Genomic DNA, 27,179 nt, shown 5'->3' with positions numbered 1-27,179 from the left:
CAGCTTGGATCTGGTGTTGCTGTGGCTGTGGCATAGGCTGGCAGCTGCAACTCCGATTCTACCCCTAGCCTGGTATGGTTATAAAAAGACAAAAAAAAAAAAAATCTCAAGGTCCATTTTGTATTAAGAACTGAAGAAGGAGTTCCCGTCGTGGCGCAGTGGTTAACGAATCCGACTAGGAACCATGAGGTTGCGGGTTCGGTCCCTGCCCTTGCTCAGTGGGTTAATGATCCGGCTTTGCCGTGAGCTGTGGTGTAGGTTGCAGACATGGCTCGGATCCCGCGTTGCTGTGGCTCTGGCGTAGGCTGGTGGCTACAGCTCTGATTCAACCCCTAGCCTGGGAACCTCCATATGCTGCGGGAGCGGCCCAAGAAATAGCAACAACAACAACAACAAAAGACCAAAAAAAAAAAAAAAAAAGAACTGAAGAACCCTTAATTGACTTGTGAGTACTTTTAGTTAATATTTATGGTCTTATTTAGCATGATATGAACATTATGTTTCATGAAGATATTCAAACTTAGATTCAGAGATAATGGATGTGGTCTTCTAGCATTTTACTGGTTATCTGAATATTTAGGACTTTAAATGTACTGAATTGGCAGTCTGCTTTTTTATTCTAAAAATTGATTTAACTATTAAATAAATCTTAGGTTATCTGAAATAATTTGGGATTTCAAAACAGTTTCTTATTAATAATTCTAGTTTTTTAAAATGTATTTTGTTTTAACTTTAAAATGTAGGTAGTTCACATAACTTTAGGGCTTTCTTACCGTAGTAAACTACAGTATTAACTTTCTTTTCCTTTTTATTTTTGGTCATGTCTGTGGCATGTGGAAATTCCTGGCCCAGGGATTGAATCCAAGCCACAGTGACAACACTGAATCCTTAACCACTAGGCCACTGGGGAACTTCTCTTTCGTTTTTCCTTACTCAGTGCTAATTAAATTCCACATTAGTTTCTTGCAAGAGTTATTTTGCAAGTAATATGCTAGTAATTTATGTTAGTAACATTTTGGTGTATAATAACAATGTCCCTCTTTCCTCTTATAAACATTACCTTATTTTCCTATAGTGTTTTCTCTCTTCTTTTCTACTTCCTTACTCTTAATGGTTGTGGCTCTAACTTATTTTTTCCTGTTTTTCTTCATTTAACAGCTCATGAAAATCTTTGAAATTAATGTCCAAAAATAATGAGTTAGACCTGATAAAATTTTCTTTTTTTTTGGCTGTGCATGCAGCCTGTGGAAGTTCCCGGGGCAGGGGTTGAACACATGTCACAGTAGTGACCCAGATTGCTGCATTGACAATGCTGGATACTTAACCCACTCTGCCACAAGGGAATTCCTAGACCTGATGTGATTTAAGGGAAGAATAAGTCATGTTAGCAGTTAGAATAACTGCTTAAGTTTATAAATGGAGACTAAAATTATTTTCACTGGCTGTTTCATTTGTTGAATTATTATATTAAAATAAAGGTGAGGATTTTGGAGTTCCTGTTGTGGCTCAGTGCTAACGAACTTAGCGTATCCATGAGGACATGCTTTCGATCCCTGGCATCGCTCAGTGGATTGAGGACCTGGTGTTGTCTTGAGCTGTGGTGGAGGTTGAAGATGTGGCTGGGATCTGGCGTTGCTGTGGCTATGGCATAGGCTGGCAGCTATAGCTCCAGTTCAACCCCTAGCCTGGGAACCTCCATAGGCCACGGGTGTGACCCTAAAAAATAAAAAAAATTAAAAAAAAAGAAACAAATGTGAGGATTTCATTGGGACACTTTGAAGTTTTCAGATATATATCTATTTTAATAGGGAGAATAGTAAAATAACTCCCCATTTACCCATCACTCTGCTTCAACACTGATCAGCATCTGGCCAGTCCATTTCCCTCTATGCCTAACCCCTCTTCATCCTATTTGGGTGATTTTAAAGAAGTGCTTTGAGGTACTTTTAAAGTAAGTAGGATTAAAATTTTGTTTTGAGTGCTATTGGATATATTTTGGTAGCTCATAGATATATATAAACTTGTAATTCTGATTTATTTCGCCAGAAGGATAAATTTTGCTTTCTGTAGTGTCAGTAGTATTTCACTTAAGTTTATGTTATTTTCTTTTTTTCCTCTTTTTGTCTTTTTAGGGCCACACCTGCGGCATATGCAGGTTCCCAGGCTAGGGATTGAATTGGAGCTATAACCGCTGGCCTACACCACAGCCACAGCAATACCAGATCCGAGCCAGGTCTGCAAACTACACCACAGCTTATGGCAATGCCAATCCTTAACTCACTTGGTGAGGCCAGGGATCAAACCTGCGTCCTCATTAATACTAGTCAGAGTCATTTCCACTGATCCAAGACGGGAACTCCAAGTTTATATTATTTTCAAGGCAAAAATTTGCCAATTAGAGTTTATAAAGAACAACGTGATAAGATTTGGTTTAGGTATTTCCGTTCTGAGTTTGAAAGTCTCTCTGATGTTTTCCTTTAAAGGTATTAATATGTCAAATAGATTTACTGCAAGTAGCAATTATAATTATGTTTATTCTTTTAAATCAAGACTAATTGTTTGAGGATGTTGTTTTATTATTTGTTTTAAATCCCTACATGACCTAATAAGGGTTGTGAAAGTAGTACCAGCACAGGTGCAGTCTAGTGCCATGTTGGTTCATCTTCGTAATTATCTTTGTTTTTATTTATGGGGGTTTTAAGTCAAGATATTACAAATACTTAGAGTTTCTTTGATTTAATATTTAAGGACCTTAGTTTGTGGTTTTGAGTGTTTTTTCTTCCTTCCTTCCTTTCTTTTTTTTTCTTTTTTGGCCACCCCGCGATATATGGAATTCCCAGCCCAGGAATCACATCCAAGCTGCAGCTGCAGCCTAAGCCAGAGCTGTATTAACATTGGATCCTTAACCCATTGTGCCAGGCTGGGGATTGAAACTGCATCCCAGCACTGCCAAGATACTGCCCATTCCGTTGTGCCACAGTGGGAACTCCTTGAGTGTCTTTTTTTAATTGTACAAATTAAACTGCATCTTTTTTTTTTTTTTTTTTTTTTTTTTTTGCTGCACCTATGGCTTATGGAAGTTCTTGGGCCAGGGAGTGAATCCAAGCTGCAGCTTTGATCTGCAGCACAGCTGTTGGAACACCAGATCCTTAACCCGCTGCACTGCATTGAGAACTCCTAAACTGGATCTTAAGAAGTCCTACAACCTAATTAAAAGTTTACTTGCCATTATAAAAATACTTTGTACTCAAAGGGAATCCACAAAATACATAGAAGTAGAAAAAGGAAAGTAAATCATTTATAGTTCTATTTTCCAAAAACAGGCTACTCTTAATATTTCGATACAGTCCTTTCTAGGCTTTTATTCTGTATTTAGGTGATTTTAACACCTAAACATAGAATATAAGTTGTATGTTGTATGTACAACTTTTTTGTTCTGTGTTTTTCGCCAGCCTTATTTTTTATTCTTCTTTGTGAAAAAAATATATGTTTGGAGAACTTTAGGTTTAGCTTGAAAGTAGAGAAATATACTATCAGAGTTAGAACTGTCTTCTACTTTGCTTTCTTTAATACTAGTTTATGTATAATGCTTTACATTTCCCTTTTTCTTTCTTTTTTTTTTTTTTTTTTTGTCTTTTTAGGGCCACATCTCGGCATATGCAAGTTCCCAGGCTGGAGCCCAATAGGAGCTGTAGCTGCCGGCCTACACCACAGCCACAGCAATGCCAGATCTGAGCCACATCCACAACCTACGCCATGGTTTGTGGCAAGGCCGGATCCTTAGTCCTCTGAGCAGGGCCGGGAATCAAACCCATGTTCTCATAGATACTAGTTGGGTTCTTAACCATTGAACCACAGTAGGTACTCCTATATTTTTCAATTCAGGTTTGTTATATTAATAAATTTATGGACCACAGTGTAGCATGTTGGTCTTTCAAAGATGAGATAAAGTATATCTCCCAAAGCATTTTTGGGGTCAGATTTATTGAGCTGTAATTCACATACAGTACATTTCACTCTTCTTAGGTGTACATTTCTATGATTTTTGACAAACATATGCTCATGTGACCACTACTACGGTCAAGGTCGGGAATATTTTCATTTAGAAGTTCCTTTGTGCCCCTTGTAGTCAAGACTAGCCTCCTTCCCAGCCTTATCACCTCTCCACGACACTGATTGATTTCTCTCTATATAATTTTACCTTTTATAGAATGTCTTATAACAGGATCATACAGTTTGTAACCTTTTGTGCCTGTCTGGCCTCTTTCAGTTAGTATAATGCCTATGAGATTGACCTGTTTAGTTTTGTGGATCAGGTGGTTCTTTCTTTGGTCTTGCTGAGTAGTGCTCTGGTATATGAATGTACCACATTTCATCATCTGTTCACTTGCTGATGGACATGAGTTGTTTCCAGTTTTTGGTGACTATGAATGAAGTTATTTTCTTTCACATATAAGTCTTTATGTGGATGTATGTTTTCATTTCTCTTGAGTAAATACCTAGGAGTAGGATTGCTGGATCATAAAGCATCTGAAAAACAGATTTGGTGTTACTTGCTACAGTTTTCAGACTAGGACTTGAATCCAGATCCTGTAAATCCAAGTCATAGACTGTCTGCTAGACTATAATGTTGTTTTCAATGGTAATATTTCCCTTTTTTAACAATAGTGCTAACAAACCTCTTAGGTTTTGGCAATAAAGAATGGAAGTGTTTAACAGTAATTGAACATCAGAACATAAATAAAATTTTTCCTCAAGTTATTAGTTTTCATCTCTGGGCTAAAAATTTAGAAGTTTATAAAATAAATTTTAACTCTTAAAGTCTAGGCTTAGTCCTAGATGAACAACTCTCCCCCTAAATTTATTTTGTTTAGAGGATTAAGATCTCATCAGAAGTTAAGTTATATAGAGAATAAGATTTTTCATTAAAATTGATTGAATAATTATGTAAAATCTGTCTGCTGGCATAAAAAAATGAAATTCTTGGAGTTCTCATCGTGGCTCAGTGGTTAACAAATCTGACTAGGAACCGTGAGGTTGCGGGTTTGATCCCTGGCCTTGCTCATTGGGTTAAGGATCAGGTGTTGCCGTGAGCTGTGGTGTGGGTCACAGACGCGGCTCGGATCCTGAGTTGCTGTGGCTCTGCTGTAGGCCGGCAGCTACAGCTCCGATTCGACCCCTAGCCTGGGAACCTCCATATGCCACGGGAGTGGGCCAAGAAATGGCAAAAAGACAAAAAAAAAAAGAAAGAAAGAAAATTATCTGTCATATTCAAGATTTTCACTAATACAAATGTAGTAAAGTGCATCTGAATGATTAGACTCTTCCCACAACTTTCCATTTTACCAGATTTTCATTTCACATAAGATTTTTAAGCAAATTGCTAAATTATCTCTAAATACTCATACTGGTCAGTATAGGATAGCCCACGAGTATAGATTTCTGTTTTCCATGGTAAATGTATTGAATAGTGTGATCACCAGATTTTTTTTTTTTAATCAGTAAATTTTTTTTTTTTTTTTTTTGTCTTTTTGCCTTTTCTTGGGCTTCTCCCGCGGCATATGGAGGTTCCCAGGCTAGGGGTCCAATTGGAGCTGTAGCCCCCGGCCTACGCCAGAGCCACAGCAACGCGGGATCCGAGCCATGTCTGCAACCTACACCACAGCTCACGGCAATGCTGGATCGTTAACCCACTGAGCGAGGGCAGGGACCGAACCCGCAACCTCATGGTTCCTAGTCGGATTCGTTAACCACTGCGCCACGACGGGAACTCCTGATCACCAGATTTTAAGAACATCTAATAGGGTGGGAATTCCCTTCGTGGCAGAGCAGAAACGAATCCGACTAGAATCCATGAGGATTTGGGTTCAATCCCTGGCATTGCTCAGTGGGTCAGGGCTCTGGCATTGCTGTGAGCTGTGGTGTAGATTGTAGACAAAGCTCGGATCCCACGTTGCTATGGCTGTGGTGTAGGCCAGTGGCTACAGCTCCTATTCGACCTCTAAGCCTAGGGGTGGCACAGGTACAGCCCTAAAAAGCAAAAAAAAAAAAAAAGAAAAAAAGAAAAAAAAGAAAAAGAAAAATCTAGCATGATATGTCACACAAAACAGATGTCTACATGTCGCTCTGGCCCTGACACGCAGAAGCAGTGGTGGTAGGAACAGCCTTGAGTCACAGTACCGTGACCTCTGGTGAGTAGCTGACTCTCTCCTTCCAGCCTTTCATCTCTACCAGGAGCAACACCCACACTTTCCCTGAGACATGCAGACCAGGGAGGCAGATGATAGGATCATTAACTGGCCAAAGCAAAAAAAAAAAAAAAAAAAAAAGAATTAAGTGTGAAATCCCAACTCACTGGTTTTGCAGCTCTTAGTGAATGATACTTATATTACCTTTACAAACAATGATTAACTTGGGCGACAGCACTTGTAATTGTATTCAGGTACTGAGAGTGAAAGATGTAATAATGCCTTTGATTAAATAACCTCAAGGATTAGCTAAATTTAATTATGGGCTCATTCTCTCTAAGAAAGTAATAACTATAATTATTAAAAAGCTAAATTAATAAGAAATAAGCTTTATATTCTCATTTTAATGTTTAAAAAGCAGGAATAGCTATCCAAAACAGGGGTCAAATCTCAGCCACTTACTAATTTAATAATGTACAAATGTCATAACCATATATGAAGATAAATAATACCTTGATAAGGGCTTTATGAGTTTCAAGATAATGCCTTTAAAGCACTTTAGCACAGTGTCTATTAATGTCACATAAAACCCGCTTAGGAACTTTGGGGGAGGTAGTGGCAGGAAACAAGGGGAGGCACTGGCTCAGTCTTTCCTTTCAACTCTGTGAACTTTGTGTTTGGTTGGGTTCCCACGTTCATCCAACTGAGCGGTGCTCAAGGTTAGTTATAGGGAGGTTAGTGAGATTCATAAACAGCGGTCCACACAGAAATCCCACATCTCAGCACAACCTTCTTTATAGTTAAGAAGGGAGACTTTAAAGTAGTAGTAAAATTAAAGATAATAATGAGTTTCTGAAGGTGGTGATAAGGAATGAAAACATGGAGGAATGAAAGGAATCAAGAATTTAAGACCTCTTTCTGAATTTTGGTAGATGGAATGTTCTGTTATGCAGCTGTTAAGTTACATTGGCAGATTTTTTTCAATATGAAAGTACATACTTTTTAAATCAAGAGAGTATGCAATCATTATTTTACTAGAAACACAGGAATTTACCAAGGTGGGCTGGGTGTTTTCTCCTTCTACTCTAGTAAGTTTTGTTGTTGTTGTTTTTTTAATGGCTGCACCCTTGGCATAATGAAGTTCCAGGGCTGGGATTGAATCAGAGCCACAGCTGCGGCAGCACCAGATCCTTAACCATCTGCACTGGGCTGGGGATTGAGCCTGAACCTCCACAGGGACCTGAACCAGTGCAGTCGGATTCTTAGCCCACTGTGCCACAGCAGAAACTCCTACTCTTATTAGGTTTTCTTTCAAAGTCTTTTATATTTAAAAAAAATACCTTGAAAATGTAAAGTATTCCTTTTATCTTTACTCTAGCCTCTTCAGCAAAGCTTTTTTAGTTACCAGAGATCCTTTATGTCTTCATAACTGCAACAACTAAATTAAAGGTTTCTTTTTAAGTTTTCTGAGGAAAAGATTATACCTAATTTAAATGGAGTAGTTTTTCATGGCTTTTTTTTTATGATCCTTGATTCTTCACAATTACATTTGGTTTTTTTTTTTCTTTTTTATTTCTAATTCTTGACTTACTTATGTTCTTTGTATTTGAAACATTCATTCCCAACTGTAGTATACGTGCTGTCAAATAATAAAAATACAAATTTCCAAATGTATTTATGACCAAACATTCAGTAGTGGATTTTGAAAGACGTATAAAGTGAATAGAATGGATTGCTTGATGAGCTACCCATGGTTGTTATTCATAGAAATTTATTGTTTCCATTTTCCCCTTAACTTTAAAATAATAGAAACAGTGTAAATCATTTCCACACAATTTTGCTCTCTAGATTTGCTGCTAGGTTTTTGACATCTTAAATGCCATCTGTTACTTTGTATATTATTTTTCTCCTGGCAAGTGAGAAGTTAAATGTGTAATGCTGGCTAAAAAGTCTGTTTGAGGATTTTGTTTTCATTATTTTCTAATCTCCTGAAAAGAATGCTAGCATGAATCTTGAAGAATACAGATTATTTGATACATTTTGAGGCTTATTTACTATAAAATTTCATAAAATGAGATCAGATTTGCTTTATTAAGACAGATTTTTCAGTCTTTTCTGTAGCAAGATGGAAAGAAAATATTAGCTAGCATTCAACCAGTTTTAACAGTAATTTTTACCAATAAAATCTTAACCTGAATCTTTGTCTTTTTAATAGTATAGTAATAAAAGCCTGTGTTTAAGTCATTTCTCCCATGTCCTGGCTTCCTATAGCCTCTCACTTTGTATTCTATCAGTAAATTAAATGTCATTAAACATGTTATTAAATGCATTATTCTATCACACTGACATGTAAAATACCACATAAGCATCTATTAAGAGGGTGTGAGATACATTTAATCTTGAGCGGTAGATAATCCAGGCAAATTCAAGCAATTTTCAGTAGTCTTGGTTTTAACCTTCCATTAAGTTGGAAGTAATCTGGTATTATCATCCACCCTTTCATTCCAATTGAAAACACCTCACAAATACCTGACAGTAGAAAGCATAGTAAATGTTCTAAAATTTCAAATTTCTTTAATAGAAGCCTTTATTTATTTATTTTTATTTAAAAAATTTATGGCTGTATCCACAGCATATGGAAGTTCCTGGGCCAGGGGTTGAAACTGAGCTATAGTTGTGACCTACGCCACAACTGTGGTAATACCACATCCTTTAACCCACTATGCTGGGCCAGGGATCGAACCTGAGCCTCTCTAGTGACCCAAGTTGCTGCAGTCAGATTCTTAACCCACTGGGCCACAGCAGTAACTCCTCTAATAGAAGCCTTTAAATTGACATTCATTTTAAAATTATTTAGCATGATATATAGTAATTCACATAACAAGCTACCATTTGAAAGCTGTGGTAGGAAAAAGAGACTTATTCTTGGAATAAATTTGTTACTTTCCTAATTTGTTTCTCCTGAACTACATAGATAATGTAAATATACATAACTAAGACAGTAACAGAATAGTTCTATGCATAATGTAAATTAAAATTTTTAAAAGCTTTATTTCTTGTGACTAAGTGGCAGTCTTTTTAAAACTAAAAAACAAAGATTAATCAGTATCCTTAACACTGAAGGTGTCTTTTGAAAAATGTATATTAAGAAAATATTTTCTCAGTCCAAAGACAGAACAGGCAGGTTTTTAATGGAGAAATGAATCACAAAATACAGCTTTTATTTTATTTTTTGGTCTTTTTAGGGCCACACCCACAGCATGTGCAAGTACCCAGGCTAGGGGTCGAATTGGAGCTACAGCTGCCAGCCTGTACCACAGCCACAGCAACACAAGATCTGAGATGAGTCTGTGACTTACGCCACATCTCACAACAACATTGGATCCTTAACCCATTGAGCAAGGTCAGGGATCGAACCCACATCCTCATGGATACTAGTCAGGTTCATTACCACTGAGCCACGATGAGAACTCCAACTCTCTTTTTTTAAATTTCCAAATAAATTTGAGCTTATCTGAATCAAGCATCTGCAGTTTTAGGATGAAGAGTCTATATGTCTCAGGAAGTCCCTGCCTTTTAGTCCCTCTCTTTCAAACAGGTGTAGCAAAGTTACTTAAGGCCTGCATTACATGAATGTGGCCTGAGTGTAGAATTCCTTGGTACTAAAATATTGTAATTTGTATATATTATATCACAGGTATATAGTGACATCAAACTAATGAATTAGAAAATAGCACAGATGTTGATCCTTGAAAACGCTGTGTAACTGTGTAATAGCTAGGAGACATTTGGAGAAAGCAAGGAATTAAATGCTGGTTTTGCTATATCTGATAAGGGATAAGTGGTTAATATCCAAAATATATAAAGAACTCATCAACTCAATAGCAAAAAATCCAAATAATCCAATTAAAAAATAGGCAGAAGACCTAAATAGACATTTTTTCCAAAGAAAATTAACAAATGGCCAACAGGTATATGAAAAGATGCTCAACATCACTGATCACCACGGAAATGCAAATTAAACCCACATTGAGCTATCACTGCATACTTGTTAGAATGGCTGTGATGGCCACCATTAAAAAGACAAGAGATAGCAAGTGTTGGTGAGGATATGAGGAGAAGGGAGTCCTGGTACACCGTTGTTGGGAATGTAATTGATGCAGCCACTATGGAGAACACCGTAGATGTTCCTCAAAAAATTAAAAATAGAACTACCATATGATCAGCAATTCTACTTCTGGGGATATATTAAAAAGAAATGAAAACCTAACTCCAAAAGGTATCTGCACTATCTTGTTCATAGCAGCATTACCTAAAATAGCCAAAATATGGAAACAGCATAAGTTTCCATGGATGAATGAATGGATAAAGAAGTTGTGGTATATATATAAAGTGAAGTACTATTCAGCCATAAAAAATGAGGAAAGCCTACCATTTGCAGCAACATGGATGGACCTTGAAGGCGTTTTGCTAAGTGAAATAAATGTAAAAAACTCCCAACAAGCACATAGAAAAAGAGATCATATTTATGGTTACCAAAGTGGGGGTATGGGGAGAGGGAATTGGAGGAGGGTGGTCAGAAGGTACAAACTTGGCATTATAAGATAAATAAGTACTAGGGCTGTAATGAACAACATGATGACTGTAGATATTCCTGCTGTATGTTTGACATATAGGAAAGTGAAGGGAGTAGATCCTGAGAGTTCTCATAAGGAGAAATTTTTTTCTTTTTAGTGTATGCATATGAGATGATGGATATTAACTAAACCTATTGTGATCATTGCACAATAAATGTAAATCAGACCATCATACTGTATACCTTAAACTTATACAGTGATATATGGCAGTTATTTCTCACTAAAACTGGAAAGATATCAATTTGCAAAAAATTGTCATATTAAAATGAGGGATTGACTCCAGTAGTCTCAAAACATAATAAGATGAATTTAATAGAGATAAAATTATATGCTGTTTTTTTTTTTAAATATGTATATCTCATAAACCAGGAAAAGCCAAGTACACAGTGTGATCACAGACTTTCTCTTTAGGTTGGGTTTGTTTGACAGTGGCTGTCTGGTGGCCGGGGAGGGGGCAGAGGGAAGGCTAAAGGAATTGCCTCGTAGCCTTGTTTACAAAGCAAGCCATATTAATTAGTTTTCATGAGAAACAAACCACCTCAAAGCTTCGTGACTTAAAACAATAATCATTTATTTAGTTCTTATTTCTGTGAGTCAGCAGTCTGGGCCTGTATCAGCTGGTTCCCTTTTTCTGGGCTTATTCCTGTGTCTTTTGTTACCTGCTAATTAGTTGGTGGCAGGTCGAGCTGGGATGACTTCAGATGAACCAACTTCTCCCAGGCTTCATGTGGCTGCTGGGCAGAGTTCTAGGAGAAGCAATGGAAATTCTCTAGACCTCTTGAGGCCTAGATGCAGATTTGACATGAAATCACTTCCACCAAATTCTGTTGATCAAAACGAGTTTTAAGATCGCTTCCATTCAAGGGGTCTGAAAGTAGACCCTGTCTCTTGATCAGAACAGCTGCAGAGTTACATGCAAAGACGGAGACAAGGCAGGAGAATAATTGCTGCCTTTTGTAAACAGTCTGCCACACCAAGCACACTGTTTAATGTAGTGTAAATTAATAAAAATAGTTTTAAAAGATGCTTTTATTCACACTTTACATATTGAGAAACCACAGCTCCCACTCTATGTCACCTGGCTGTGCATTTAGGTTATTTGGACAGTGTAAGAAAAAGTAGGTTTTGTTCTTGTGCTGAATTATTTGTTAAGGTAGTAGGGAAGGTAAAGTTATGGGTTATAAAGTAAAATATTTTTGTTTTTTCAAAATAAAAGGGTCTAAAATATATTCACTATGTCCAAAAGAAGATCTAAATCTACTTGACATTGTAGATATTTATGTTCGTACAGTTAATGATATTGAATTTAAAAATTACTATAAGTGCAAATATTATAGTTTTTTGCTACAAAATATTAACGTTTAAGGGAGTTCCCTGGTGGCCTAGTGGTTAGCACTTTCACCGCTACAGCCCAGGTTTGATCCCTGGTCTGGGAACTAAAACCCCACATCAGGACTCTGCATACCATGGCCAAAAAAAAAAAAGTTAACAATTGTAAATATAGTTATTTAGAAATTTAGATTTGAACATCTGTCTCATTTCTAGGAGCTCTGCCAGTGCCGACCTGGAGAAGGAAATTGTTCCTGCTGTAAGGAGTGTATGTTATGTCTTGGGACACTTTGGGATGAATGCTGTGATTGTGTTGGTAAGTTGACGTAAAATAAAGTTTCTTAATATTTTTTATCACAGAATCCTTGACTTTAAGAGACTTTAAAAAATATAATTGTGTTTTAAGTTTGTAGACTAGGGTGTATTAAGACATAGGTGTTTAGGATGTTGTGTTATTGAGTTTGCTTGTATTGAATAGTATTTACGTATATATTTTTTATTTTTATAGAAATGGCCTAGGAGGAAATTAGAAGTGCTCATTCTTTTTTTTTTTTTTTTCCTGCTTTATAAGGCCACACCTGCAGCATATAGAAGTTCCCAAGCTAGGGGTTGAATCAGAGCTACAGCTTCCAGCCTATGCCACAGCCACGCCAGATCCGAGGTGTGTCTGCGATCTACACCACGCTTACGGCAATGATGGATCCTTAATTCACTGATCGAGGTCAGGGGTCGAACCCGCATGCTCATGGATACTAGTCAGATTCGTTTCCCCTGTGCCACAACAGGGGCAACCTCATGGTTCCTAGTGGGATTCGTTTCCACTGCACCATTTATCATATTGAAATAAACTTCAATTCCCTCTATATCTGCTTTGTTGAGAGTTTTTAATCATAAATGGATGTTGAATTTTGTCCAGTGTTTTTTCTGTATCTATAAAAGTGACCATGATTTTTATCCTTCATTTTGTTAATAGGGTAGATACGATATATTGATTGATTTGGAGATGTTGAACAATCCTTATGTGCCTGAAATAAATCCTATTTGATCATGGCATATGAACCTTTTTATGTATTTTTGAATTTGGCTTGTTAATATTTTGTTGAGAGTTTTGCATCTACGTTGTGTGCCTGAAATAAATTCTGTTTGATCATGGCATATGAACCTTTTTATGTATTTTTGAATTTGGCTTGTTAATATTTTGTTGAGAGTTTTGCATCTATGTTCATCACAGATACTAGCCTGTAATTTTTTTTTTTTTTTGTGGCATCCTTCTCTGGTTTTGGTATCAGTAATGCTGGCCTTGTAAAATGTATTTGGAAGAGTTCCTCTTCTAACTTTTCTGAGAGTTTGCAAAGGAATGATTTTAAATTCTTTGTGTTTTTTTGTTTGTTTACTTTAAAAATATGGAATGCTTCATGAATTTGTATATCTTCCTTGCACAGAGGCCATACTAATCTCTGTATCATTCCAATTTTGGTATATGTGCTGCTGAAGTGAGAACTATTAATTCTTCTTTGTATGTTTAATAGAATCACCTATGAAGCCATATGGTCCTGGACCTTTGGAGGCAGTGGTGGTGGGGCTTTGATTACTGATTCAAACTCCTTGCTAGTGATTGGTCTTTTCAGATTTTCTTTTTCTTCATGAGGTCCGTATTTTTAGATTGTTTGTTTATAAGAATTTATTCATTTTTTTTAAGTTATCCAATTTTGGTGTATAATTGTTCGTAGTTGTCTCTTATGATCCTTTGTATTTCTTTGGTATCAGTTGTAATATCTCCTCATTGTAGTCCTCACTCTTTTTTTCTTGGAGAATCTAGCTAAAGGTTTGTCAATTTTATTTATCTTTTCAAAGACCTCTTAGTTTCATTGATATTTTCTCTTGTCCTTTTTATATTCTGTTTTATTTTTTTTCTGCTCTAATCTTTATTTCCTTTATTCTACTACCTTTGGGCTTTTCCCCCTAGTTTCTTGTGTTGTAACATTAGGTTGTTAATTTGAGACATTTCTTTTTTCTTGAAGTAGGCATTTATTACCATGAAATTCTCAGAACTGCTTTTGCTGCATACCATATATTTTGGTATTTTCATTTTCGTTTGCAAGATTTTTTTGTCTATTTTTCAGGGCAGCAGGTGTGGCATATAGAAGTTCCCAGGTTGGGGTTGAACTGGAGCTTCAGCTGCTGGCCTGCGCCACAACCACAGCAATGCAGGATCTGAGCCACATCTGTGACCTGCATCACAGCTCATGGTAATGCGGGATCCTTAACCCGCTGAGCAAGGCCAGGTATTGAACCCTCATCGTCATGGATACTCGTCAGATTTGTTACAGTTGAGCTGCAAGGGAAACTCTGTGTGTGGTGTGTGTGTGTGTGTGTGTTAACCAACACACAGTGGTAACTGTGCCGTTTGGCTTGTTCCAGGAAAAAGAGTTGTGCAGTTCTTATCCTGAGAAAGAATGATTATACATGTTCATATCTCTACAGTTTTGGAAGCCACTGGTGTGCTTCTTAGCCAGTTACCTCCCCCAAGATATTATTTACCTTTAAGAATTTAATGGCCAGTTTTAAACTTTGAGCAAATTTGTAATGCACCATTATCTTTCACTTTATTTAAAATTATAATTGATTTATAATGGGCCAATTTCTGCTGTACAAAAAAGTAACTCAGTCATTCATATTTATATGTTCCCTTTCTTATCTTCCATCTTGGTCTTTCCCAAGAGACTGGATATAGTTCCCTGTGCTATTCAGTAGGACCTTGTTTATCCACTCTAAACAGAATAGTTTGCATCTACTAACCCAGAACTCCCAGTCTATCCCACCCCCTCCCAACTCCCCCTTAGTAAACATAAATCTGTTCTCTATGTCTGTGAATCTGTTTCTGTTCTGTAGATAGGTTCATTTGTGCCATATTTAAATTCAACATATAAGTGATATCATACGATATTTGTCATTCTCTTTATGATTTACTTAACTTAGTATGATTACCTCTAGTTGCATCCATGTTGCTGCAAATGGCTTTTTTTTTTTTTTTTTTTTGGTCTTTTTGTCTTTTTAGGACCACACCTGAGGCATATGGAGGTTCCCAGGCTAGGGGTCCAGTTGGAGCTGTAGCCACTGGCCTGTGCCAAAGCCACAGCAACTCAGGATCTGAACCATGTCTCTGACCTACACCACAGCTTATGGCAGCTCTGGATCCTTAACCCACTGAGTGAGGTCAGGGATCGAACCCACATCCTCATGGATACTAGTCGGGCTCATTAACCACTGAGCCACAATGGATACTCCTATTTTGTTCTTTTTAATGGCTGAGTATTATTCCATTGTGTATATGTACCACATCTTCTTAATCCATTCATCTGCTGATGGACGTTTAGGTTGCTTCCATGCCCTGGCTATTGTGAATAGTGCTGTGATGAACACAGGGGTGCATGTATCTTTTTGAATTGTAGTCTTGCCCAGATATGTGCCCAGGAGTGCGATTGCTGAATCATATGGTAGTTTTATAGTTAGTTTTCTGAGGAACTCTACACTGTTTGTTGTAGTAGTATATCAATTTACATTCCACCAACAGTGTAGGAGGATTCCCTTTTCTCCACATGCCCTCTCCAGTATTTGTTATCTGTAGACATTATGATGGCTATTTTGACCAGTGTGAGGTGGTACCTTATTGTATTTTTGATTTGCATTTTCTAATAATTAGATGTTGATGTTGAGCATTTTTTTTCATGGGTTTACTGGCCATCTGTTATATCTTCAGAGAAATGTCTATTTAGATCTTCTTCCCATTTTTCAATTGGGTTGTTAGTTTTTTTGTTGTTGAGTTGTATGAGTTGTTTATGTATTTTGGAGATTAAGCCCTTGTCGGTTGCATCTTTTGCAACTATTTTCTCCCATTGTATAGGTTGTCTTTTCATTTTTTTAATGGTTTCCTTTGTTTTGCAAAAGCTTGTCAGCTTGATTAGGCCCCATTTGTTTATTTTTGTTTTTATTTCTATTGCCCTGGGAGACTGCCCTGAGAAAATATTTTCTGGTTTATAAAAGAGAATGTTTTGCTTCTTCTAGAAGTTTTATGGTGTCATGTCTTATATTTAAGTCTTTAAGCCATTTTGAGTTTATTTTTGTGCATGGTGTGAGGGCATGTTCTAGTTTTATTGATTTACATGCAGCTGTCCAGTTTTCCCAGCACCCCTTGCTGAAGAGACTTTTCCCCATTTCCTTTATTGAAGATTGACAGTAAGTGTCTGGGTTTATTTCTGGGTTCTCTGTTCTGTTCCCTCGATCCATATGTCTGTTTTTGTACCAGTACCTCACTGTCTTGATAACTGTAGCTTTACAATACTGTCTGAAGTCTGAGAGAGTTATGCCTCCTGCTTTGTTTTTTTCCTTAGGATTGCTTTGGCAATTCTCGGTCTTTTATGGTTCCATATAATTTTTGGATTATTTGTTCTAGTTCTGTACATCTTTCTTTTTTTTTTTTTTTTTTTTTCCCTGTCTTTCTGCCTTTTCTAGGGCCACTGCTGCGGCATATGGAGGTTCCCAGGCTAGGGATCTAATTGGAACTGTAGCCACCGGCCTACGCCAGAGCCACAGCAATGCGGGATCCGAGCCGCGTCTGCAACCTACACCACAGCTCACGGCAACTCTGGATCCTTAACCCACTGAGCAAGGCCAGGGATCGAACCCGCAACCTCATGGTTCCTAGTCAGATTTGTTAACCACTGAGCCACGATGGGACCTCCCAATCTTTCATTTTTAAATTCGGCTAATCTTACTACTTTCTGAGATAAAATTTAGATGTTTCAGTTTGATTTGTATAGCAGTTCTGTCTTTCTTATAGGCAGTTCTTGTCCACGTTGGTTTCTCTCGATGTCTTCTGCAGACCTATGGCCACCCCTCCCTGCTCAGTTGAAACACTCCCTCTATTTTTTATGTCTTGGGCACAGACCTCAGAGAGGACCCAAATTAGAGGACAGCCTTCCTGTCCTATCTCCTTCTGTAGACTTGTAGTGCATACTTTGTCTAGCAGGCTTTTTTCCTCCATCAATGTTGTGTTAAGAGAATCTGTTTCATTTTATGGTTTTCTCTAAAGAGTAACTGCCTTGCTCATTTTTTCTGCTGTCTAGCGTATTCCTCAAATTCTGTGGTTTTTAGATCCTAGATCTTAGATCCCTGCCTGAAGGATTTGTTTTGGGTAACTGTTTTGTTTGTATTTTTCCAAATATGCACAAAATAGAAAGTACAGGGAACTGCTTTGTACCTCCTTCCCAGTATCAACAGCCATACTTATTCTGTCCATTCATCTATCGCCCCCTTTTTATGATTTTTCCGTTATAAAGTACATACGTAGATTTACTATACCTCCAAACTACTTTAGTTATTCATCTCAAAAAAAGAATAAATTGAAGTTCCTGCTGTGGTACAGTGGTTTAAGGATCTGATGTTGTCTCTGTGGCAGCACAGGTTTGACCCCCAGCCCTATGCAGTCAGTTAAGGACCCAGCATTGCTGCAGCGGCAGCTTAGATTTGATCCTTCACCTGGGAAATTCCATGTGCTGTGGGTGCAGCAGGAAAAAAAAAGGAATAAATTTCCTTACATAATACAGTGTCAGTACTATACCTAACATGGTTAAGAAAACTTCCTTAACATCTAACACCCAGTCCTATTCTGCCCTAATTATTCAAAGCAAGATCCAACAGAGTCCACTTACTATATTTGGTTATTAGGTATCTTTAGTTTCTTTTTTTCTAAAAAAGAAGTTCATCACCTTTTAAAATTCCATTGACTTGAAAGAACTAGTGAGTTATGATGGAAAATATGCCACTTTCTGGATCTGGCTGATTGCTTCCTGTGGTTCTTTAACTTGTTACTCTGTTCTATTTCTTATAGACTGGAAGTTAGATCTAAAGACTGATTCGACTCAGGTTTAGTTTTGTGATGGTGGACTGCAGTGTACAGTGTACCCATTAATAATATCTAGTCGTTTTGCTTTTAGTGATGCTAAACTTGATGTGTGGGTTCACGTGGTGAAAAATCTGATCTGCTTATGGTAATTTCCTCACCAGTGTTTCACCTGCTGTTTTCACCCATGTCTTTTTTATATATGTTTGATGTTTTAATCAATTGTTGTCATTATTATTATCTTTGCTCAAATTGTCTCATCTTTCATTAATAGGAACCTTTTTAACTTGGCTCTGGAGTCCTTTTGACATGACTTCTGTCATATTTATTAGTTTCAGACGGGCTATTATCTCATAAGTAGATATCTTATACATTTTATACATTTGTATTTGTTGTAAAAACATTCATTTGTTGTATAAAACATTATACCTTTTGTTTTTTTCTTTTCTTTTTTCTTAGTTGAATGTTCCGGAATTTCTTCCACATTAATATCACTTTTTTGGTACCTACATAGAGCCTATTGTCAGCTATAACACTTTATGTATACTCATTTATCCACAGGTGAACATGTGGTTGCTTCCAGTTTTTTTGTTTGTTTGTTTCTTCTTTTTTGGCCACCCTGAAGCATATGGAGTGCCCGGGCCAGAGATCAGACCTGAGCCGAAGTTGCGACCTGCGCTGCAGCTGTGGCACGCCCGAGCCATAACCCACAGTGCCAGGCTAGGGATCAAACCTGCATCCCAGTGCTCCAGAGACACCACTGATGCTATTGTACCACAGCAGAAACATTGTAATGCTACCATTATGAATAATGCTATGGTGAATAACCTCATATAGATAGTTTAATGTTGTTAGGTATTGTCAAATTCTTCTCCAAAACAGTATGTCATGTACATTCTCATCCACATGTGTAGCAGAACACCTATTCCTCCACAACATTATCAAGAAATTGTGTTGCCAAGTTTTTGTTCCATTGTTGCCAAACTTTTTGATTTTTGTTAGTCTGATAGGTAAGAAATGGTATAATTTTAATTTTCATTTCTCTTATTACTAGTGAGACTGAGCATCAATTCATATATTTAGGGACAGTTTACATATATTTTTTGTAATTGTTCATGTCTTTTGTCCATATTTCTACCTGACTATTGGGTTTTTATTCATTATTTAATTTTAAAAATATATACTATGGATATGGTCCAAATGTCTGTGTTATAAGTTATGCATTATTTTTCCCCAGTTGGTCATTTGTATTCTAAACTTTGATATTTTTCATCCTGAAAGTTTCTTATTTATGTAATCAACTTTATTAGTGTTTTATTTTATTACTGCTAGATTTTGAGTCATAGTTAGATTTTTCTCTCCTAGATAGTACTCGTGTGATTTTCTTTGTTTATATACAGCTCTCTAATACATTTGAAATTTATACTGGTTTATGTGTGAACTATGGATCCACTTTTTAAAACAACTACCCCTGTTTACTTTATTATTTATAAAGTCCTGATACTATTTATTGAAATGTCTACCTTTCCCCTAGTGTTTTGAGATTCCTCCTTTATCATATACAGTTTGCTGCATTTTGGGTTTTCTGTTCTATCCCATTGGTTTCTGTGTCTGTTCCTACACTGTTTTATTTATAGAAGCCTTTTGAGTGTTTAATGTTTAGCAGGACTAGGTTCCCCTCCCCCACTACTGCTCCTCTGCCCTGAGGGTTTTACATATGTACAGGGTGTACTAGGGTTGGTAAGAGGGTTCTCTTCTTCCTTTTGGGTCTGTGTGTGTTCTCTGTAAGACTTCCTAACCAGGCTTAGCTCTTAAAAACTGATTCTCCAGAAAGTTATTAATGTGTTAGACAAAATAAAGCAAAAACAACTGAATCTGACCTTTTCTCCTTTCTTTTTTTTTTTTGGCTGTACCAGCAGCAAATGGAAGTTCCTTGGTCAGGGATCGAACCTGAGCCACAGATTTGGCTGATGTTGAATCCTTAACCCACTGTGCCAGATCCCTAACCTGCTGCACCACAGTGGGATCTCCAGGGTCTGACCTTTGAAAAGGAGCCATTAGCCAGGACAGCAGTGTGATTTGCCTGAACTAAATCTAACCTAAAGTGGCTTCCTGTTTGGACTTACATTTTTGTTTACTTACCTGTTTTAGAGCTCCTGAACCTTTATTCCCATTTTATGGCTATTGTTTTGATTTTAACTGCTTAAATTAACTTTGCCTGTTCTATAATTTCTTGTAAATGGGATCATATGCATTTTAAAAAATGCTTTAAAGAAAAAAAAAAAACTATAACATCACGCAAGCTTTTTTTTTTTGGCTTTGCCTGCAGCTTGTGGAAGTTCCTGGGCCAGGGTTCGAACCTGAGCCACAGCAGTGACAATACCTGATCCTTAACTGCTAAGCCACCAGGGATCTCCATGCATGATTTAATAATAGACTCTTTTAGAAAGTATAACTTTGATCCATTAAATGTGCATTAAAACTTGAATTTTGTGGCAATTGCTAAATTATATGAAAAATTAATAACTTACGCTAATGAAGGAAAACATAACAACCATTAACTTTTTCATCTTGGAACTCTTGTTTAATATCTCGAATTAAGCAAGAGAATTCAGTGGTACATTGATCAGGTAATGTTGATTTGTAAATATTAGATTCTTTCTGGTACTGTGGTTACTTTCAGTACTTAATGAAAATATTATAGGCTGTACAACTATGCTAGGAGGCTGCTGAAAACCTGCTTAGCCACAATTTGCTGATCTACTTTGGCACACTGTCTCACAGATCCCAGATCACACCCTGGCAAGAGGCGAAAGGGGCGTGAGTAAAAGGCCAAGGAAGGTGGGAGGGGTCAAGTTTTAAGCAGTGCCTGCAAAGTCAGGGAAAACAAAACCAGGCAGCTAGCACTTGACACTGGGACACAGCCTTGAGCCTTAGGTAGGCTCTGCTACTCTGCTGATCAAATGTTCCTTTCCCAATCCTGCCCCTTTATTTGCCTTGAGAGTTCCTTGAACTCTGGTTCATTCCATGCACTAGTTCTAGTACCAACCTTGATTGGATCTTAGCATCTTCTTTTTGGGACATCCAGCCTCGTGATTATGAATGTGCCCTTTTATCTCAGATAAGATCTAGGTGTTGCCTTCAGCTCCCACATGGAATGGATTTCTGCCTTGCTTCATGTCCATCATGTTGCTTTCTAATTTTAAAGAACAAATGTGTGCTAGGAGTTCAGTCAGGCTACCAGTATGGTAAATGTTTATTTTAAATTCTTAGTGAAAAATACAGGTTTCCATTTTGTTCTGATAGCTCTTCCATTAATATTTAGATACATCATTGTCTCTTCCAAGTTCAGTGATTGTAAATTTGCATTTGATTGAATACGTATGCCAGAATTGATATGCCAAGGATATGTGCATTTCTGTTGGGTTTTATTTTGCTAAAGATGTTTGGTCCAGATGTTTATAATTGCTACTTAACAAGTACTTAAGGACACCAAAGACTAGAGTCATTTGTACCTGTTTAACACTGATGCATTGATTTAGAAAACTGATAGGAAATAAAACTGAATATAACTTATCTTTTGGGTCAAATAGCTCAGGACATAATCCCCAAATGACCCCAGCTACAAATGTTTTCTGCTAGTAATCTAGTCGTACCTCGGTATCTGTAGGAGATTGGTTCCAGGACCCCTGCAGATACCCAAACTCACAGATGTCAAGTCTCTTATATAAAATGGCACAGTAAGGTGGCCCTTGGTGTCCATGGTTTAACTCAACCAGCCAAGAATCTATCTGTGAAAATCAATTGGTGGTTGGTTGAATCTAAAGATAGGGAAACCATGGATCTGGAGGGCTGACTGTAGGCTCTTCTTTAGAGTGAATTTTCAAGGTTAATAATTTTTTTAAATATCCTCCCTTTTTTCTTTTTTTACTTGGAGCCCACCAAAATCTGGTAGTTATATCAAGTACAAGTCATAGCATAATATTCAGAAACAGTCCTTCTTTTCCAAAGTAAAGTGTTAGGTGATTGTTTTTTAACTAAGGTCATTTTTTTTTTTAAGTAGCCAAAATGGATTAGCAGTGGCTTAACTTTGAGGTATTTCTCTCAAACTTAATGATAAATTAACCTTAAAAAAAAAAAAAAAAGAATCTCTTTTGCAGTACACATTGGGCTATTAGATTGGTTTAACTTTCCTGCTTCTTAGCAATATAATTGGCCTTACATTTTTAAAGCAGATTGCTTCTCATTCAAAAGACCCCTAAGCTGTCATAAAATAGGTTTGAGGGTTCCATTGTGAATATTTAGAATTTTTTTTGCTTTTAGTATTTGTATATGACCTCAACTGTGAGTCCTAGCCAAAACAAGAGGCCTGCTCTGCTTTAAAGGATTTGTTCAAATGATTTATGTATGTAGATCACCTTTCTTATCCAAGAAGGAACTCTGACTTTGCATGTAATGTATGTCCTTTGTATCCTCTGCCTTTTAATGAGACATATTATTTTATTTTATTTTATTTTATTTTATTGTCTTTTTAAGGCCACACCTGCAACATATGGAAGTTCCAGGCTAGGGGTCAAATCAACAGCTGGAACCGCCAGCCTATGCCATAGCCACAACAATGCAGGATCTGAGCAGCATCTACGACCTGCACCACAGCTTGTGGCAATACCGGATCCTTAACCCCACTAAGCAAGGCCAGGGATTGAACCCACTTCCTCATGGATGCTAGTTGGATTTGTTACTGCTGAGCCATGATGGGAACTCCTATTGGGACCGTTTTTTAAAGATAGCAGTAGCAATGAGCACCAGATCTTGGTTTCCAATACTGTACTCCAATAAGAGGAAGCAGGGCTCCTAGGAGAAATGTCTGGTTCTGACACTGAGGCAGGAAATGTATAAGATGAGCCTCAAGGAGTTCCCTTTGTGGTTCAGTGGTAACAAACCTGACTAGGATCCACGAGGATGCAGGTTGTCCCTGGCCTTGCTCAGTGGGTTAAGGATGTGTGTATGTCACATTTATACAGGAGCCAACCAAAAGCACCAAAAGAGCTAGAACAATTTAAGTAACAAATAAGTAGCATTGGATTATAACCTTGAGTATAAAATAAATAGTTGTGAGTCCATACTGAAATTAATGAATTAATAAACTAATGAATAAACTGAAATTAATGACTTAATAAACTAATTAATAAAGTACTTAATTAATATCTGAAGAAAACAAAAAGACCTAATTAAAGGATACAGTCACCCCATGCTGTTCATAGCAGAATTATTTACAATAACTAACATATGGAAGCAACCTAAGGGTCCATCATGAAGTGAAGGCATAAAAAAAATGTAGGGTGTGTGTGTGTGTGTGTGTGTGTGTGTGTGTGTGTCTATGTGTATGTGTATATACACACTGAAATACTACTCAGCCATAAAAAATGAAATTTTGCCATTTGCAACAACATGGATAGACCTGGATAGTATTGTGCTTAGTGAAATAAGTCAGACAAAGATAGATACTGTATGTTATCATTTATATGTAGAATCTAAAATAAAGGATGGGAGTTCCCGTAGTGGGGCAGTAGAAACGAATCTGACTAGGAACCATGAGGTTGTGGGTTCCATCCCTGGCCTCACTCAATGGGTTAAGGATCCAGCGTTGCCATGAGCTGTGGTGTAGGTCACAGACACGGCTCAGATCTGGCATTGCTGTGGCTCTGGCGTAGGCTGGCAGCTGTAGCTCTGATTAGATCCCTGGCCTGGGAACCTCCATATGTGTGGAGGTGTGGCCCTAAAAAGACAAAAAATTACATTACATTAAATTAAAAAATAAAAATAAAGGATGAATATAACAAAAGAGACAATAGTTCCCTTGTGGTACAGTAGCTTAAGGATCCAGCATTCTCACTGCAGTGGCTCAGGTCACCAACTATGGCGCAGATTTGATCCCTGGCCCAGGAACTCCCACATGCCACTGGCACAGCCCAAAAAAAAGAGAGGCAGACTCACAGATCTAGAGAAAAAACTAATGGATACCAGTGGGAAAAGGGGAGGGGCAAGAGAGGGGTAGGGATTAAAAAGTAAAAATATGTATAATATAAATAAGCTGCAAGGATATATTGTACACCACAGGGAATATAGCCAATATTTTATAACTGTAAACAGTATAGTATATACAAATATTGAATCACTATGGCATACACCTGAGACTAATATAATATTGTAAGTCAGCTATACTTCAGTTTAAAAAATGCGAATGTAAAATAAAAACATTCTTAGATAAGCAAGAACTCAAAATATACTTCTCACACACCATATTTTAAAGGCGCGATGGAGGATTGATCAAACAAAATAGGGCAGAAGACCAAGAAAGAGAAAAACATGGGTTGAAGGAAATAATAGCTTTAACTGGCATTTTAAGGATGGTTATAGCATGCTGTGTTCTTTCATGTGATGATCAGACAGGTACAGCTGCAGAGGAGACACAGGAGAAGCTCAGCAAACAGTGTTGATTATACTCCCAGGTCTCAGAGCGGGTGTCACTGCATGCCTCTCAGGGTCACAAGTGAAGCACCAGGTTTTGGTCTAGTGGCAAAAGACAGGAGTGAGAGGAAAGTCTAGGCAGAGTCTTTGTTTGGGTTTCTGCAGAAAAGGCAAAAAGAGGCAGAACAGTGTAGTGTGAGCTAGCTGGAATAATTTTGGTGGACTGTAATCTCTAGCGTGGTCCCTAGCAGTCTGGCTCCTGGCCCAAGATGATGAAGGCAGAGGAATATTGCCTCCTGAGAGTATACCAGACAGAGGGAGTACTATGGCTCTGGATTGGTTAGTTTGCCTGATTGGTTAGTTTGCTGGATTGGTTAGTTTGCTAGGTAGACATGGCTATCCTAAGAGGGGCAGTTTCTCTTCTGCCAGAAAGGCTTTTTCAAGATGTCACAACAGCAGGAGTTCCCATCATGGCTCAGTGGTAATCATCCCTACTAGTATCCATGAGGACAAGGGTTTGGTCCCTGGCCTTACTCAGTGGATTAAGGATTGGGTGTTGCCATGAGCTGTGGTGTAGGTCGCAGATGTGCTCGGTTCCTGAGTTGCTGTGGCTCTGGTGTAGGCCAGTGGCTATAGCTCCGATTAGACCCCTAGCCTGGGAACCTCCATATGCTGCAGGTGTGGCCCTATAAAGAAAAAAAAAAAGATGTTGAAACAACATACTATACAGAAGATTTAAAGTATCAATAATACAGAGACCTAGGAGACAGCTAATCTGACTGAAGCAAGAAGTAGAGGTTCTGAGAAGGAACTGTGTCCCACAGGGTATTGGGCATGTCATTGAGAAGCAGAATGATTTTTCAAGATATGCTGAAAGCTTATGTATCGTCCTCAAGATAAGAAAATACCAAGCATAGAAATTTAAAGAAGAAAATTCAACAAGAAAATATTAGTCGTAAAGAATTAATTCATGTTCTATTATGGAAATTTTCACATGTACACAGCAGTGGAGAGAAGAGTGTAATGATTCCTATATACCTGTCACCAACTTGTAGCAGTTCTCAAGACATCTGACCTTTTTTATTCTTTTTTCTTTGCATGGATGTATTTAAAAACAAGTTAGAAACAGTAAATAATTTTTACTCTTGCCCCTTTCAATATCAATCTCTAAAGTAAATTCGGGAGTTCCCGTTGTGGCTCAGTTGTTAATGAACCCGACTGGTATCCATGAGGACGCGGGTTCAATCCCTGGCCTTGCTCAGTGGGTTAAGGATCTGGCTTTGCCGTGAGCTGTGGTGTGGGTCGCAGACATGGCTGGGATCCTGCGTTGCTGTGGCTGTGGTGTAGGCTGGCAGCTATAGCTGCGACTCATCCCCTAGCCTGGGAACCTCCATATGCTGTGGATGCAGCCCTAAAAAGACCAATTAAATTAAATTAAAAATAAATAAATAAATTCAGACACTTAGCCTTTGTAATCATAATGCCATTTTGACACCTGACAAAATTAACAATAATTTCTTTGTATAATCTAAAATTCATTTTATGATCCTGCTTCTCCTGATGTCTCAGAAGTATTTGTGTAATTGAATTGTTCAAATGGATCCAGACAAGGTCCTTGTGTTGTATCTGGTTGCTGCGTCTGAGTCCTCCTTTGACTGGTCACTGCTCTTTTTTTCTCGTTCCATTTGACATACTGAAAAAGCTGTACCAGTTTTCCTGTAGAGTATCCCACATTCAGGATTTGACTGCTTGTTTCCTTATATAATTTAACTTGTTCCTCCTGTTCCTCTATATTTCCAGTCTTTTGGAGCTAATATTATAAAAGTTTGATTAGATTCAGGTTTAATAATGTTTTGCCAAGAAGACCTCATAGTAATGCTGTGTGAAATGTAGCATGGTTTTCAATATTTTATGGAATTCAAAGAAAAGTTCATTTTATCTTGAAATTAGAAATGTTTTCCTTTGGTGGAGTGACATTTGACAAGGAAATTCTATCACAGAGTCGTCTGGAAGTCAACAGTGTTCATGGGATTATGTTAAGGTAGCTGTCGTTTGCTGGTTTTCTGTGTTCAGAGTCAGTGTTTAGTAAGACAAGCAGATCTCATTGTGCATAGGCAGCAGAATGTAGTTATCAAATTTGTTGATGTCAAATTTAGGAGAAGTCGAGTAGAGAAAGTAGAAAGGTGTCAGTATCCTTATCTGCAAATGAGGGAATTAAGCAATGTGGAATAAAAAGGAGAATTTTTAGTATATTCAAGATTAAAAAGGAAACCAATTATAGTATTAGAGGAATATAATTATTAGAAATACAGGAGAGAGGAGGAGTTAGTATTAAGTGAACTTCATCTTTTGTGTAAGAGGATTAATAGACAATGTCTAAAGTTGTTTTTAATACTACTCATGAATTAATCAGTTTTATTTGAATTCTTATAGCAGTAACCACCAGAGACCCATAGAACAGACTTTAAAAGTGGCAGTATTGGGGAGTGGAATCAGAGGTGGACTAGGGGTGGGAGCTTGTAAGCTCCTCTGGACTCTGTTGTGGCTCCATGCATGCTCATTAAAGAAAGGAATAACTCTCTTGCCCCTTAGTGTTAATCTCTACCCTAAAATGTGGTTTTATTGAATAAGTTCTTAATTTGACATATCCTT

At 37.6% G+C, this 27,179-nt stretch overlaps 1 protein-coding gene across 1 annotated transcript in view; it reads left to right on the top strand.

Annotated features, from left to right (window-relative positions):
- Window positions 1-27,179, top strand: part of TWSG1 (twisted gastrulation BMP signaling modulator 1) — a 49,207-nt gene that overhangs the window by 11,789 nt on the left and 10,239 nt on the right. Inside the window, exon 3 of the mRNA XM_003127831.4 lies at window positions 12,371-12,470. Coding sequence (XP_003127879.1) covers window positions 12,371-12,470 — 100 coding nt within the window. The remainder of the gene's footprint in view (window positions 1-12,370; window positions 12,471-27,179) is intronic.

Source organism: Sus scrofa, chromosome 6, assembly GCF_000003025.6.
Source record: "Sus scrofa isolate TJ Tabasco breed Duroc chromosome 6, Sscrofa11.1, whole genome shotgun sequence".
NCBI lineage: Eukaryota > Metazoa > Chordata > Mammalia > Artiodactyla > Suidae > Sus > Sus scrofa.
The sequence above is the reverse complement of the archived record's forward strand: the minus strand, read 5'-3'. Positions and strand labels throughout refer to the sequence as shown.